This window comes from Lates calcarifer, linkage group LG6, assembly GCF_001640805.2.
Source record: "Lates calcarifer isolate ASB-BC8 linkage group LG6, TLL_Latcal_v3, whole genome shotgun sequence".
NCBI classification, from domain to species: Eukaryota; Metazoa; Chordata; class Actinopteri; family Centropomidae; genus Lates; species Lates calcarifer.
The window spans coordinates 10,856,384-10,873,741 of NC_066838.1; the positions used below are offsets into that span (position 1 = coordinate 10,856,384).

Genomic DNA, 17,358 nt, shown 5'->3' on the forward strand with positions numbered 1-17,358 from the left:
TGAAGCCAGGAGGCAATTGGCTTAGCTTAGTATAAGGACAGGAAGACACTTAATGAGCCTTAGAGGTGCTGGTGGGTGTTTTTTCAAAGTCTGGAGAAAGTGAGGCTAGCTGTTTCCCCCCTGCTTGTAAAAAAGGTGAATCTCCCAAAACTTCAACACTTATCTTGCACTCTGTTCACCTCCTGAAATCTTCTCTAAATGTTATTTTATTACCCTCAAAATACTACATAAATACATAATAAAGTATTTTTCAAAAAACACGTTTTTGCCAAAATCACACAACAGCTTCATTTTGACTCCTGAAATGACAGATGTGTAAATTAGTTATGCAACACTACACCTGTAAGTGTGTCGAAAATGATGATGCTTCACAAGTCTCCAAAATCCCAATTAACTACTTGCTGCAGAGTACCCAACTGTTTATCATGTAAGGAATAATAAATGAGTAAGCAACTGAGTTATTTCAGAGACAGCCATAGCTTTTGACAAGTTTCCATGGCAAATTAATTACATTAAACGAACATTTCTGCACACATCCACTTGGTGCTGCGCCAAACTGTGTGGCCTGCAGATATCAAAAAAGAGAAAAGAGCTGGCCTCGCAACTGATGTTTCTTGCTCCAAGATGTTTAATTAAACAAACTAAAATTACTACACCTTTTCATCTCACAAATGATTTTCAAACATGTCTGTTCTAAATTCTGATCATAGATAACAAGCCTACAAGGGGACGCATTTATCAATTGATTCCAAAAGTTCCAAAAATAAATGAGTCCCTTTTTGAAGCATAAACGAGAGACAAGCTTCCCTGCCAGCACCCTCAGCATTTTGCTATTTGCAGCCATCACTTTTTAACAAAACGGTAGTGCTTTAGCACTCAGCAGTGATCACAGCAGCAAAATCAGTTAACAACCCTTTTCACAAAAGAGCAGACATGATATTTAGTGGTGTACAGTAGCTAAATTAGAACTTGCATCAAAGAGCAGTTCTTCAGGCTTTAGGTGACACAGTTTAACAACTGCTGTGAGGAGATCTATTATCCACACAGCAGTCAGCAGTGAATAAAATCAGTTGAAACTGGCTGAGTCCCATGTTTCTGGTGTGTGTTAATATCAATATAATAACATTGTACCATTAGGCTACAGAAAAAATTCCACCTTTGGTTGGGCAATGAAATTAGAATCTATTCTATTCTCTTAGCAGGGTGTGTCTTAAGGGTGGCTACAGTTGACACAAGCCTGTACACCATAACTAAACAAAATTACCTCATAAATTCTAAATACTCACACACAGTTTTGTTCCTCTATAGTTTCATTAATTATTTTGTAATTGCACCATAATTACACAGTAATTACATCACTATGTGGGCTGTAAACTGAAGTGTAACACCTGATGGTCACAGCTGTACACAGTATACAAGCAGCTAATCTCTGTTGCTTTATTTAGTACCTCAACCCCACTCAAAATTTACAGAGGATTTGCTACTTCCTCTACATTGACCTCCACCTGTTATAGAGCTGTTGTGATCGTTTCCAGGTATCCAAGACAGGCTGATATTCCTCGGACTCTTAATTTCAGATATATGTAAATTCCTTGGAGCATCAGGAACATCTGCAAGACAAAATGCAAACAGCAACATTAGATGCTCAGTAATAACTGTCGATTCAATAACATTTAAATGGGGTAAATCATTTCCAAAATTGTGTAATCAATATGAAATGATTTAACTATACATCATTCACAAATTGTCTTACCCAATACTGTTAGTAGCGCAGTGGCATTGTCCTCATCTAGACTGGTTCTAGCAATGCATGTGTATATCCCTTGATCACTCAGGTTCACACTCATGATCTGCAGCATGCCATCATCCACAAAGTATCTGAACTTCTGAACACTTTCATGAGGATACAGAAATGAATAATAACATATGATTACAAAAGTTATTATTAACATATGAATGAGTAATTTAGAGAGTATTATGCATTATGCATCCCCTGGTGCAGAGCAAATATTGACATTTTTAATGACAGAAAATTTCCATTTTTTTTTCACCTACAATTAAATGTGGATCTGTATTAAAATGCACAGTGATAGGAAATTGAGGTTTATGATTCATAGTGTCATTCAAATAGGTGCAGTAGTTCATGAAAAATTAGCAGAAATGCACAAAAAAATAAATCAGTTTTGTTCCTTGGGTCATAGGCTAACTTTGCAATAACTGTCTTTGAAACTGGAACATTTTTAGATATTCTGCTGATGAACTAGCTAATAACCAGATCAACATAAATATAATGTCCCTGGCATAGGTAACCAATCACTTTTTTTCTTGCTTAGCACTAGCATGTAGGCAAAGCCACTGAACAAAGCCAAAGCTGTAAACACAGAAATACCTGAAAACTAATGTACACACTGATCAAACTGCAGTCGTACCTGGAATTTTCTTTAGAGGAAAGTGGGATCTCTTCCCCGTCCTTTCTCCACACCACCTCAAAGGTGCTCTTCAGGCTTTCATCATGCTCTGCCTGGCACATCAACTGGGCTGTGGTTCCACTGACAATCTGCATGTCCTGAGGTGGATTTACGATTTTCGTAGGGTCTAAAGATAATGACAATGCAATGGACAAAATCACAGATAGTACATTAAATAGATACCATGATATTTGTCTTGAACCAGAGAAATAATCATTCATAATTCCTGCATCCTGCTAAAAAGATAGAAAGGTTTGAAGTTGTTCCAAATTATTTGCTTTATAAATGAGTCTTTCTTACAGTAACTGCCTCTGATGAGTGAAATGACTAGTCAAACTGGAAAAGACTTGATATTTCTCAATAAATTTCCATGGTAATTTGCATTTATGAAATTCTCATGAAAAATATATTTGTAAATATGTTCCATCACATTATTATTTATCTTTTTATAACAACATTAAAAGATGACTTGAAAGTCAAAATGTGAAGATATTTATTGGCTTTTCAGCACAAGCATGTTTCAAAGAACCTAATAGAGACAGACCACCTAGTTTTAACTACTTAATTCATCATAGCAGAGCATGTTAGAAAGAAATAAAAGGCCTTCTACCTTCTGCATCTTAAACTTGCAGGTTTCATGTAAAGCCACATATGTTGTGTATGTATTGTTCATCTGCATGGCAAAAAACATTTTGCCTGTGCCTACTCTAGTCACACAGCTTGAAATATCTAGGTGAACTGGCCATTTAATGCACAATTGTATTCAGTGACTAGTGCTGCTCTTGCTCAAACAAAGCAGTAATCATTTTGCTGAAATACCTTTCACATCCAGCACAGCAGTGACAGTTGACTTCCCCTCCATGTTAGAGGCAGCACACATATAATTCCCACTGTCATCTTTCTTTGCACTGATGATTTGCAAGGATCCGTTGTGGAAAGGAAAAAATCGGTCTCCCTCAATTGGTTTGAGAGTATCATTTTTGGCCCTAGGGGAAAAAGTTTTCACACCTTTAAAGTTATCCAACAGCCCAAGTGCAAATTGTGTTGATGGTTCTTGAAACATCTTGCCAAAGAACTATAGTTGAAAATTAGCCAGATGGCTAACGCTGGCACATTTACAGAACTGTTGATTAATGTGTAATAAAAATAAATTCTATTTCAGCCTGACATCTCTGTTTTAAAAGTATTTGGTTTGGGTCAAATTTTATTTAAATTTCATTTCAGCCATTTCACTTCCATACAGTGAATAATGCTCAGTTTTATTGTATATAATTTATTAATATATAAATTATATACACATATATATATATATATATATATAAATTTTCTCTGAATTTTAGTTGATTGCTCTCTCAATTTTGAAAGTAAAGCTTCTTGGGCAGGTTTAGGTTAAAGAATATTCTAAGCAAAACAAGTTTAGGCTTATTGATTAGATTGAAGTGAAGCATCATCTAATAAAATCAGAAGTGCTATCCTAATATTCTGAGGGGTTTTGTAAGGTTAAAAATGTTTTATCATGGATTGTCTGAGATCCTGTTTCCCCATTGTGGGACTGTGGCAGAGACACAGGGGTAGTTAACAGGATTTAATTAGACCAATTTCAAGGAGCGGAGGAGGATTATCTCATTAAACAGACGTAAGTGTCAGCATCAGACTATTTCATGCAGACACCTGAAGCAGTGTGGAATTAATAGCATGACTCACTGCGGTGATACTGCATGCACTCTGGTTCATTCTTTTGGGCTACAGCACAGACACCTGCAAACTGCACACACTGGTGCAGTGATGTAAGTGCATGGAGAAAACCTCAGTTATCTGAGGATAACACATCACGCTGAATGAAGGTGTGAGGTTCTTACTTTGTGAAGCTTCTCACTGACAGATGTCATCAAGACTATTTGCTGATTTTACTGGCAATGACTTACCATAAGATATTAGGTGGTGGAGAGCCAAAAACACTGCAGTTCATGACGATATCCCCTCCTAGTATTACAGCGTACTCTTGGTAGTCCCTTGTCAATATCAGAGGAGGCATATCTAAAGGTAAATGGAGAGAGGAGAGATTACAGCTGCTTAAATGTCAAGTTATTGCCCATGAGAATTTTTTTCACAGGAAATGGAGGCAGAAAAGCAGATGACTGATTATACTGATATAATTCATACGCAGGCACAAGCATCACAACTTCTCATAACACTTGAAGGGTTATAAAATCTGAGAGAGCTGAGATGCTGAACTAAGAAGACCTCATTCTAAACTACACTAATATTCATGTTGGTGCATATTACTAAAAACCTACGAGCATATACCTGCTCAACTGTATGTCGTGTGGTTCACCCCATATGTCTAGAAACTGTATGCTTCTGTAAAAACAGTCTAGTATCAATGTTTATTCAATATTAATATATTATTTTATTATTTCAGTTAGTAAGAGGCCATGGCTGGGTAAAACATGGCTGTAGAGCTGAAACAATTAGTAATGTAATCATTTGACCGATAATGAATAAGTAACACCTTTGATAACCAACTGATCATTTTATTAATGAGAGTAAATACAGACAAAACAAAACTATTTACATATGACACTTCAAGAGCAAATAAAGAATCAATTAATCAAGAGTGTTAAGTGTTTAATAAGTGAGTTAAACTATCTTGACTGTTGCATTGTCTATAGTCATTTGCCACACAATTTTTCAACTACTTATAATTTCTTGACTAAGAAATAATTAATAGGTCTGGTCAGACAGCAGCCACTCCTCATTCATGCTAACAGGACAATCATGAGTCAGTAACAGCTTAAAACAACATGCAGTGCTGCATCTCAAGTTGTAGAACCGCGAGACAGATGGGATACAGCTGCAGAAGTTACAGATGTGGGTGATTTCTTTTTATTTATAGTATCAGAAGACCAGCCTCTACTGTAGTTAGCCAAATAATAAGAGACGTAAAGGCTGTTGCTGCCCAGGCCTTATCTGTCATGGTTAATCACCCTGTAGGCAAATGCTTCCAGGATGATGATGGGGATGTTTGGGATCAGATGTTTGTATGAAAGAAACTATGTCCTCATGCGCCATGCGTGAGGGCTTTGAGTCTTGTTGTAATACTCACTCATGATCATTATATTAACGTTGGCCAGAACGCTGCCATGACTGTTGGAGGCCTCACACTGGTAGACAGCACTGTCCTCTGGTCTGGCATTATGGAGCACCACAGTGTCATCGAACACTCGCAGGTTACCCTCTGGGTCATCTGACAGCGACACACAGACATAAAACAACATCACTCCACAATGACTATACTAAAGCAGGGCCGAACATGTTTCAAGGCTAATGTTGACGTCAGTTGAAACTTCTAATAAATATGATAAAACTTTGAGCTGCAAGGAGTAGCTGATTAATCAATCAAGATGACTGGCAGAAACTCAGCAACTATTTTGAAAATCGATTAATAATATATTTGAAAAATTACTCATTCATTCTCTGGTTCAAGCTTTCTAAATGTGACGATGCATTTCTCCACTTTAGAAAATTGTAAATTGAATATTGATCTGCTGGTTGGTGATAACAAGACATCTGAGGACACTACTGTGGGCTTTAGGAAATTCTTATGGACATTTTCAGTATTTTCTGACATTTTACAAATAAAATTAATTGACAATTATAAAACACAATCATCTGATCAATTGATAAATAAAATAAATGTTACTTACATGCAGTTAATACTATTATTATTTTTAACAGTATCGGTGTATGCTTTAGTTCAGTGTACCTTGCATTTCAAACCCTGAAATAATGCAAATCGTTCCTTGTCAAGTCTGTCTTGTGAGTTTTGAAGAACATGTAGCACAACAGCTGCTTGTCGATTAAGACTCAAGTGTGTGTCCTTGAAGTTTGTTGTAGTTGCTCATTGCACTGTCCTCTCCTGCCCAGAGGCAAAAGATGCATGAAACCACAGCTAGAATTATTCCCACTCACCTCGCAAAAATTCTCCATTCCTCCTCCACGTTATGTCTGGCGGTGGTTTTCCACCGACCGAGCACTTGATGTGAACATCGGAGCCGGTCACAGTGAGCTGGCTTTGAGGAGGCTCTGTCCGCCACTTTGGCGGCTCTGGGAGACGTTAAGGAGAGTTGTGTTGGTCTGAGTCAAAACAACTGCCATGCCTGTGTCAACAGCTTACCCTCTGGAGCAAAAACAAATGCACCCACAAATACATACATAATTAGCCCCCGATGTTGACATACCTTCCACTATTACATCAAAGTAGTGGTCAACTTCTCCAGCAGAGTTTTCAGCTATACACTTGTATTTCCCCTGATCACGCTCTTCTACAGCAGAGATGGTCAGGAGCTTTCCAAAGCTAAGAAATTTTGTCCTTGTAGGCAGCTTGTCTCCCAGTTTCATCCATTTCACTGTCGGAGTGGGGCTACAACATGAAACAATGACATGTTATGAGCTGTAATGGCAGATTAATATGATAATGGACAACATATAGTGATTATGTGGTTGTAGTAGTGATGATAGAGTATATACACATACAATCCCTCTGGTATACACTCGAGTTGCAGTTCCTCTCCCTTCAACAGCACCTTCTCTGTCTGAACACCAGAGGGCAGCAGCAGGCCAGGTATTCTCACTGGGGGGCCTTCAGGTACATTGAACATAAAGAGTAGTCCTCATCACTCAAATGTATATTTTTATCAATGGTCCTTAAAACTACACACAAGCTTATAGTCAGTCTTTTAGCTTTTGGCAACATGCAAACTAACTCTCTGTCCACATAATATGAAGATTGTTTAGATTTTTATTCTGAAGGGATTGAAGTGGGAAAATCACTCACTGGCATCACTGCTGTTGGCAGATTCATTATCAGGTTTCACTGGAACAAAAAACAAAATGCTGTGAGAACAATACTGGTAATAATGGGGGCAATGCTTTGTCTTCGCCAACAAGAATTCCTCAATCCAGTGTCATAACAAGAGTTTCTGGGAGCATAAACATGCCAAGGCAAGTCTTGGTATGCAGTAGAGAAATATCTTAAATATACCAATAAAAATACCTGTAAAAACATGCAAATATCCGCTTTTTACACTTGAAAAAGCTAAAATGGAATGTACCGATTTGTATCATTTGATTGGATTTTAAGATATGTGTCACATTTACTTCTCTGTTACTGATGCCATGCTTGATAATTGAGCTTTAGTTGTACAGTTGGCTGTAATTTGGTTAAGGCCACACATTATTTTTCAAACTTACAGCTCTTGACCACGACAGCCATGGCGGTTTTCTGGACGATGGTGCGTATTTTGGAGAAGGCAGCATAGCAACAGTAATCAGGACGATTGTCTTTCTGTAAGGCATTAGAGAAGTACAGGTTGCCATCAGTGCCCATGGAAACCCTCTCATCCTGCTCAATGTGCTGGAGACCTGGAAAAGAACATATTTGTATCAATAATATGCAACAAAGTCTGTATCTGATGTCGACCCATGTTATCAGTTATGACTAGTAAGAAAACACAAATTGGACTTTTGCATACATTTTCAAATATATTCATTGGGTGCATTAGAGGGACAAAGGTAAAAAATATTTCAACAACCTCTTCATACGAGACCTAAGTCATCATGTGACCTACAGTAGACAGTAATGGAAATGCCCTAAAGAGTTTCCTTGTATAGAGCTGGTCAACTCATAAGTGCACTGTGACAGCATATTTGGTTTACATAGAGATGTTATTAAAGTTACAGGTCAGTGACGCTCTGTGCCACTCTTTGTTCATTCATTCACAGTATTTAGCAGCTTCATTTAAGACATAGCCTTAAGACATTGGTTGTTATGTCGATGTTCAAAGCAACCTCACTAAAAAAACTGATTTGGTTCTGATTTATGTCACGTGGCACCTCAGGGAAAGATGGGTCACTATTACAAAGAGAATATGAAGACATGCACATGGACATTACTGTTTTCTTTGATGTATGTTAACAAGCTACCAGACATATTAAAGTTTATTTTATGATGTTTGATGCATCAATTAGTGACAATCCCTCAAAATATAAATGTATGAAACTAAACTAAATCTAAAGCAAGAATTGAAGAAGTGTTTTCATTCATTCTGTCCCACGCCTGTGTGCAACCTCTTATATTTTTTTTCTCTCTGATATCAGTCAGGTTTATTGGAGGCGGATGAGAACCTCCCAAGGGGTTGGACAGAAGACTCAACCCCTGTTGACAAAGCACTTCAGACAAAACCAAGGTGACCTTTTGCACGGTAAATCATTTCCTTTGGCAGTGGTGGGAAAAAGGAATCTGCTGTGAGGTAAGCTTGTGGGCCTCAAGTGCATACAATTCCTTAAAGGTAGTATTTATAAGAATGTGAAGCAATTAACATGTATAAATCTTTTATCACCAATGTATGAGCACATTATAAGATAAATTTAAAAATTTGACCTTCCTCGATTTTCTTGGTTCTCTATAACAGCCTGTGGATTGATTTCTATGTAAAACCCCCAGTATGAATTTGCATCTAAAGAATGTGACATTAATGCTTGCTCTGGAGAACCTTGCCTTAGTGCCTCTCTTCCACTCCCCTACAGCACCAACAGTATGCAACACTAGCTAACGTTAGCTTCAAAATGGAGTCGGCTAATGTCAACAAACGACTAGCTCCCAGCACAAAAAACTATAACTCACATATAGTTTATAATCAAACTATGAGAGCAAAGAGCCACATGCTGAGTATTTTTAGTGAAATATTTTTAGTTAATTATTTCATAACTTTTATTATACACACTTTAAAAAAGTAAAATACTGATGTCGGGATCTCAGTGTCAGTGGTTGGCACGGGCATGATTTACTTAATGTCATCTATCAACGTGATGCCAGTCATGTTCAATCTCAAGTATGTCACCTCACTGTTTTGGCCAATTTCCAGGATGCGCGCTTACAGCTACCTATAGAGTGCAAGCATGAGTGCAACCACGAGCAACAGGATGCTGACTGCAGTTAACCTAATGCCCACTGATGTCATTTATAACTAGGTTTTTCTGAATGCTACACAGAGTACCTTTAACTGTTCACCGAAGGCCAGTAGATGATGACAGTCTCATGCCTCTTCCAAAGCACATGGTGCTTAGCTAGCTATCTTCACCCATCTAAGATGAAAATAGATGAGCAAGAAACACCCTGCTAAGAGCCCATATCTTCATGTTTCCGTTGTCCTTTACTTTACTGCCCAAAAACATAATTAGCTAAGGCTGGCTTTATTAACCTTGGCTGGGTAGCACAGAAAAGGACTGTGCTAGCTTACAGGGATCTTGTGCTATCGTTCATTGGGTGACTTCCAGGACAAAATAAAAATAATTGAATGTACGATGAAACAGATGGTTTTTAAGCCCATAACTGGTTTTGTGTTAACTTAAAACAAAAATTTGAAAAATACTAGTCGTTCTTTGTTTTCCGACTTAATTGTTCCAAAACCTCCATGTTATCCACACTGTCCCTCAAACCCTGCACAGTACTAGTGCAATGACAAGGACATGATCCCTTATTAGCAGTGAAGGCATCAGTAGGCTCCAAACAAAGTACTTGCTACTGATTAGCACACAGCATGTCAAACACTCTATCCTGCATTCGAAAGATATATCAAAAAATGTAAACAGTCAGATTTCTTGTTGTGATTAACCAGGTATGCAGAGAAGTGAAAGAAGCCAGGATTTGAACTCCTGCTTCCTGCAGATTGTACAAGACCATGAGTGTCTTTGAGGAGAATCTTTCCAAAAGTATTGCCTGTCATCCCCATTCATATCCCCAACTAACAGACAGGCATATCCACCCTTTAAATTACAAGCATAAACAGCTGCTTCTTGACTTACCAATAGACATCCAGTAAATCTGACGTGGGGGCACGCCCGCTGGAGGGTTACATTTCAGGACAACTGGCTCTCCCTCCTTAACAACAAGTGGATTAATTTCCTCCTTTGGAAATTTAGGGACACCTAACAAAAACAAAAAAACAAAAAAAAAAACACAGACAAACAAAAATAAAACATTATCAGGAAAACTTACAGTCTGACAAGCATTAATCAGCAACTTTATGTAACAGACAAGCTTCTCATATATATAAAGGTTACTTACTGGGAACACTCAGTTCAATCTCCTCTGTTATGGCAGTTCCCAGCTTGTTAGAGGCGTAGCATCTGTATTTACCCTGGAATTGGATTAGATTCTTACTGTGAAGCACAAATGTGCCACCTGTGAGGTCTCTCTTGTTTGTTGTGATGTGGGGTGGGATAAAGTCTTGGCCATCTTTTGTCCATCTGTACCTGTTGAAGCAAAACATACAGCAAGTTTCCTTCAGGAAATCTCTGATCAGTGAACAATGTTTTGTACAAGTGATGAAAGCTATAATGTTTTGTCTTATCAGTTTTAAACTGTGGCAGTGATCATGTTGATGTCACTCACTCTGGTGGCGGATTGCCCTTGGCTTCACACCGAATAGTGACAACATTGTCAAAAGGAAGGGCAATGATGGGACCTGATGTCTGAGTTACTATTGTTGGGGGCTGCTCCACTATGATATGAAGAAACATACACATAAAATCACACATGATCACAGAGATGTTAAATGTTACAAAATCACACTGAAAAAATACAAACTACAACTTGTGCTTTTCCTCGTTTGTTTCTAGTTCTTTTCTACTACCCTGTATGAGAAAGAGAGGTCAACAACTTGATAAAGTTGCATACCAACAATGCTGCATAATCTGTACAAATAAGGTGCCTTGGCTAGACAGTGAACTAAAATAGCACACCAGAGCTTGATTGCAAAACACTCTTACCCTAAACAAAGAAACCTCTGCTGCAATGCTTGTGACTTAAACAATTTACTTTAAGTTGTTATTTGTTAGTCATTATTTTAAAAGCTTCTAACATTTATACTCAAGCAGGATGGACAGCTAAAAATATGAACACACGTTTTTAACAAATGTTTTGTTACTCAGAACAAAGAGAGAGAGGAAAATAAAGATTTACATAATGAGCAAGTTAAATTTGCAAATAAAATACATTTTTCCTTCCATGTCAATCAAACCTTGTAAATCAACCCTTCACATTTATTGGAGAGGTAGTGATTAAGTAAGCCCTAAGTATCATGGCACTCCTACCTTCCAGAGGGATATTGAGGCCTGACGCTCTGGAGGTCAAGGCCAAGAGCAGAGCAAGGTGCAGGCTCCCTGCCAACCTCATTACCCTCCAGTGGTTACAGGAGACGGGAGACAGAAAACGTGTTGATCAGCTGGTGTCACTTGGAATGTGTAAAGCACAGAGGACCTGGAAGAGTCAGAATAAGATCAAAAAACATAAGTCACAGGTTCAATAACTCAACTTGGCTCTTCAAGTGGTCAGATAAGGGTATTACGGGCATCTGTTCTAATCACAGAAATGCAGGGCTGAGTGAACATCCCAGAGGGAGAGTTTCTTTGCTCTAAGTGGGCTGAAAATGTCTCACACGAAAGGTAGCAATGTTGAAAACATTCAGTGTGATACAGTGTGGCTGAATGCCGAGTGAAACTAAAGACAACCAGAGGGCAAATCCATAAATAAGATCTGGCAACATAAAAATCCATCAAATCCACTTTTTCTATGAAAATCCCAATTAAAATACATGCAAGAGCTCTTCTGTTCTGTTTTAATAAAATGCAATGCAATGCAATTCAAAAATGCTGTGCCTCAGAGCAAAAATAATGTTCTTCATGATGTTTTGCAAGTAAATGTAGATTACCTAAAGGGCATTTACTAAACGAATTTAAAGGCTTTGAATTTCAAGGCAGAACTGACACAAAGGAGTAGTGGAAAATTTCAGCAAAGGAATAAATAACTTCAAAATAAATATTTAAAATTCATAATTTTGACTTTAATTAGAAAATTAAATTTCAGAAATTTGCACATTAAATATATTTGATTTTCCTTGAATAAAATAGAGGAAAAGTTAAAGCTCTGTAATAAAGCTCCTTAAAAGAACCTGTGCTTAACTTAATGCAAACTTAATGCTGAGGATGTCAGCCGTTTAACATCAGTTGTCCCTTATTGTTCTGATGTCATAGCACAGCACAGCAGAGCACTTGTCTGAAGATTACCCTTTGAACTGTAATGCCCTGGTGGTGGCATCGCATGGCATGCTTACAGTAAACCCGACTGGCACAAAGGCTAAGCCGCTGTTTGCTACGATCGCTAGATCCAAGATGGCAGAATATAAATTGGTCTAAGCCCGTCAGTATTTCACGGCTTAGTTCTCACAGTGCTGAGACTGTGGCGGCAGCACTGGCAATGCCAAATGGGTTCACCCTCCAGCTAATCCTTCTATCACAAGAATGAAGGCAGGGAGCTCCAGCAGTCATACAGTACGCTGCTTAACAATGGCTGAGTGCTACTCAGGGTTCTTCTAAGGACAACAGGCTGCATGTGTTGTCTCTTCTTAGTGAGAAAGGTTAATGTGATAATTGTAGTAGACTAGATTCAGGATTAAGCTGCTTGACTTAAGAATCAATTAAACAAATTGAGTGACTCTGTTCAAGTATTATTTGCAATAAGGACTCTTTGTGAATAGGGCTGAATGGTACACAAAGCTGGTTAGATGTTTGTTCCAGTGTAAACATACATTTTCATGTTGTAATAAAGCTGTAAGCCTCTCTCATTCCTAGTCTGGCGCTATTGTATAGAGAGGCACACACACACACACACACACACACACACACACACACACACACACACAACACACGTGCACGCCTGCCCACAGATACAGTTTTGCATTAGAGACCACCAGCAGCACTATAACACAGGCGTAAGTACAAACTTTATTGAAAGTGTTGTGATTTAAATCATGGACAGAAAACCTCATCAGATCAGCAGTGTCCTTGACAGGTGGGGGGCCCACACTCCTCCAGTGACACGAGAAGTGGGACCTTTCATCCAGATTTGTGTTGATCCTGACAACACAGCAACAACGAGTGAACAGGCGACTTTCATTCATGTGCAGCAAATCCACTGCCCAGTGAACACTCAAAGAAACTGTGGGTTAGGCAAATTACTAGGCTGCATACGCACGTGGAGAGCTGTGAACCTGCCACTTTAATGAGAACTCAAACAAAGCTGACACAGTCTGTTTAAAAGATCCTTAGAGCGTAAAATGGGGTGGAGTCCCTGTGTAAACAGATAACAAAGTGTTTGTTTTGGGAGCCAAGGGATCTATTACCTGAACACATGGCAGATCATAGCCACAAATCTGCAGGGATTGTGTTTCCTAAGCCAGGGCACGAAGAGTGTGACTACTACACAACTAATCCTTGCCAACACACACTGTATACAATAACCCCCTCCCTGTCTTTAAGCTCAAACTTAGTACAACCTCCCACAGACTAAATAGCACCTCCACAGGATATATATGTGGAGCTGCAAAGTAAACATTGTTAAGTAATGCAGAAATGATTTGTGCATTCAACTTACACACACATACAGTAAGTACACAGAGAATCAATAACATCAAACTTTTCATTAAGTAATCAGTACTTACTCTTTTTTGAGTCATTCTACATCTTACGTCCACCTCTAGTAGAGGCCTGAGGTAGCTGCACTACAAGTCCACAGAAAAAGCACAGGGCAGAACCATCAAGGGATCATCCCAACAACTCTGTCTGAACCAACATCTCTGACACAACCTCACGTTGCTTCTCTCCCGGTGCACAGACACGCCTCCCCGCCCGCCCCTCCACTCAAGCGGCTAAAGGAGCGACAGGAGACTCACTGAAGTGACATATGTCGCCAAAGCCTCTCACTTGGCAAAGAGGCTCTCTAAGCCTGTGACAATGAGTGGGACAAAGCCTGCACTGCGGGGCTACTCTGTGAGCATTAAAGAATGGGCAGAGGAAGAGAGGAAGTACAAGTATGTCTCTCCCTCTCTCTCTCTCTTTCCCTCTTTCTCACTCACTCTCTCTCCCTTTTTCCTTGATTCTTCCATCCTGCCCTACACAAACTATGCACGCCCATTTACACCCAGCTCTGTCTCAGTGATTTTAATGCAATGTGTCTCAGCTCCAATGAAAAGGGGAGGGAGTCATCTTCTCTCAGAGGACCGGAGCTTTTGTGGAAGTGTACTTTCATTTCCATGTAGTGCTCCAGGGTATTGATAGATGGAGGCCTGGAAGAATATGCCTGAAATAGACATGATGTTCTTGATAGAAGACCACTAGGATCTTTAGATACATGATCTGGCTTTCATTTCCAGTTTTTAAAAAGATTTTATATTGTGCAAGCATAGTTTCATATCTGGAGATATGTAAAGAATGATTCTGTTAAATCAGTATTTCTTGTGAAGCTGTTCAAACAACTAAAATTGTACATTTATGCAGAGGTCTCCAATGTTATCTATCAGTAATTCTCTAAATAGAATCAATTATATTATAAGGTGCAAAGCAGGGATTTGCAGTATGAATAGCATGACAGACACTGTCTGGGGTTTAAGTGTGTTTCCAGATCTGTATTGTACTGAGAATAATGGAGATTGCATCTACAACATAATTTGCTTAGGCTAATGGAGACATAATGGCCATACCAACAGAGCAGGCAGTGCTCACAGTGCCCTGCAGGGTCATTCAACGAGCAGGAAAATGAGTTGACATTCACAGCCCAGCACCTCAAAGCCTGAAATTAACTAGTACAGGGTCCTTGCTAGTCAAGAACTATTCTATGAAATTTATAAATGTCAGATAAAGTGAAGAATGACAGACTAACATTTCAAAGAATGCCTCAATGAGCAGCAGAGTAAAAACAATCTTATTTTTTTTTCTGTTTAATGAAGAAATTAAAAGTGTCTTCCATAATTCTATGTTGTTTTTGTTTTTTACTTATTGATGGATAAAAACTGACATCAACTAGGAAGCTACATTTTTTCTATAGTCCTATGTTTGTACTGTTAAATCAGTGACTGATTTAGACTTGCCTGCATTTCAGCCTAAAGTCACTGTGGGTGCAGAATGGCCGGACATAATTACACAGTCCATTTAAGATTGCTGTCATTACTTGAAACAGATCTTTTCCGTGTTTAAGAGAGCAGGGTTTCTGTAAACACAGCAAAAAACCTTACAGCCAAAGCCTAACGGACTCATATGTTCCCTCAAAGCTTGACCACCGGTGTAGACGTGGGACAAAACATGTACTGTCATGCCTGAGGAAATATATACAGTCACCTGGTTGCTGGTTGTGAGAACTGGTTGTGAAGCACAGTTATAGTCAAAAGGAGACAAAATATAACATAACAAGAAGCTGCTGATACATTCCATAATATATATTATATATGTTCACTCACATATTTCTGATCTGTCTGTATGAGACTGATGAAAACAATTCTTTCTTTCATCTTTTTGTCATCAAAAGTAATACAGATTGTTTTTGTAAAAAATATGGAATAATGTTCAAAGTTAGACAAGAAGAGACATGGTCATACTAAGATGGACAGGGCCAAATATATGTTGTTCAATTGTGCTATCCATATACTATAAATATATACACTAGCATATATCAGATTCTAACTTCTCTAATTATAACTTACAGCTTTCTGATGACACCTAGATACTCACATAATGAAATAAACAAAAACATTCAAAGACAATGCAGAGGATTTTTACCAAGTGTTTTCAGAGTCTCTGCTCATGACCAGTTTCATTGTTCTTGGTAAATTATAGTGAATGTTAAAGCAGCATCATTTGTGAATTCCAACGTCACGTCTCCACCAATATCTCAGCTGCCTGTGGTGAATAACTGAAATGGCTGCCCTGCCCCGTGCCTTTGTCATGATGCATTTCCTCCTCGCCTCTGGTGCTTTCTGATAATTACGTGTTGTTTACTTCTGTCTTCATGCAAGGCTCACAAATACACAGTAATTACAAAATACTTTCCGAGCAAACTTACGAAAAGCTGGACATACTACAACATGAGACAAGTGGGTCAAAATAACTACAAAAATATATGTGCCTGCGTGTCACGAGTATGATCACAGAAAGGACAGAAGGCCACCAGTACACACCTAACATCACAGTGTAATTCTATTATAACAGCAGCTGAGGTTGTGACCTTGTATTGTTTCTATTACATTCTCACACGTTGCTTGAAATCACAATAGAAAAGATTTCAGTGAGCGTGTGAACCCACGCAACCCCATGTGTAGACACTTCACATAAGCATACATCATATGACTGCACACCCAAAAGAAACGTATCATCAGGACAAGCTTTGCTGTCAACATAGACAATGACAGCAATGATGGAGGAGGTTTAAGACGTCCACAAACATCAGCTGGGATTGACAGACAGGAAGCCAGCCTCCAGACAAACTCTATTCTTGAACAAATACTAGAGTGTTTTCACTAACAAAAACCTTCCCGTACTTTGTATTTCCAAAGTACACAAACTCAATGAGTTGGGCTAGTTAAGGTCTCATTCTTAAAATTCAGGATGTTAAACGCAAATGTTATGGTAATGAATACGTAATTAAATAGTTCAACTGGTTCCTAATACAGATAGCACAAATGTCTTCAAAACCACATGCAACAGAGTAGTGGCTTTGAGTTATGCGTTTCTGAATGCGGGCCTCATGACTAGTGTGTGTGCATTACTGGTAGAACTGATGTGGTTACAATCTATAGTCTCGATTAGATGTTAGAATATGAGTGAAACAAATCATTAGATATTTATATGTATGTATGTATGTGTATATATGTGTATGTGTATATATATATATATATATATATATATATATATATATATATATATATATATATATATATATATATATGACTGATGACTGTTTATGTGGCAAATACCATGTAGTCAAAAGGTAGAGTGGGTT

At 38.4% G+C, this 17,358-nt stretch overlaps 1 protein-coding gene across 4 annotated transcripts in view; it reads right to left on the bottom strand.

The window, feature by feature from the left end:
• LOC108876541 (neural cell adhesion molecule L1-like protein) overlaps positions 1-17,358 on the bottom strand; it is a 48,356-nt gene that overhangs the window by 18,584 nt on the left and 12,414 nt on the right. For all 4 annotated transcript variants that reach the window (XM_051071172.1, XM_018666139.2, XM_051071173.1 and 1 more), the window contains 15 exons: positions 11,625-11,790; positions 10,924-11,032; positions 10,597-10,784; positions 10,335-10,457; positions 7,722-7,892; positions 7,306-7,344; positions 7,005-7,110; positions 6,710-6,891; positions 6,441-6,575; positions 5,575-5,715; positions 4,394-4,505; positions 3,288-3,454; positions 2,430-2,595; positions 1,754-1,893; positions 1,506-1,610 (listed from right to left, as the gene is read on the bottom strand). In XM_051071172.1, the coding sequence (XP_050927129.1) occupies positions 1,506-1,610; positions 1,754-1,893; positions 2,430-2,595; positions 3,288-3,454; positions 4,394-4,505; positions 5,575-5,715; positions 6,441-6,575; positions 6,710-6,891; positions 7,005-7,110; positions 7,306-7,344; positions 7,722-7,892; positions 10,335-10,457; positions 10,597-10,784; positions 10,924-11,032; positions 11,625-11,706 (1,966 nt within the window). In that variant the 5' untranslated portion in view covers positions 11,707-11,790. The remainder of the gene's footprint in view (positions 1-1,505; positions 1,611-1,753; positions 1,894-2,429; positions 2,596-3,287; positions 3,455-4,393; positions 4,506-5,574; positions 5,716-6,440; positions 6,576-6,709; positions 6,892-7,004; positions 7,111-7,305; positions 7,345-7,721; positions 7,893-10,334; positions 10,458-10,596; positions 10,785-10,923; positions 11,033-11,624; positions 11,791-17,358) is intronic.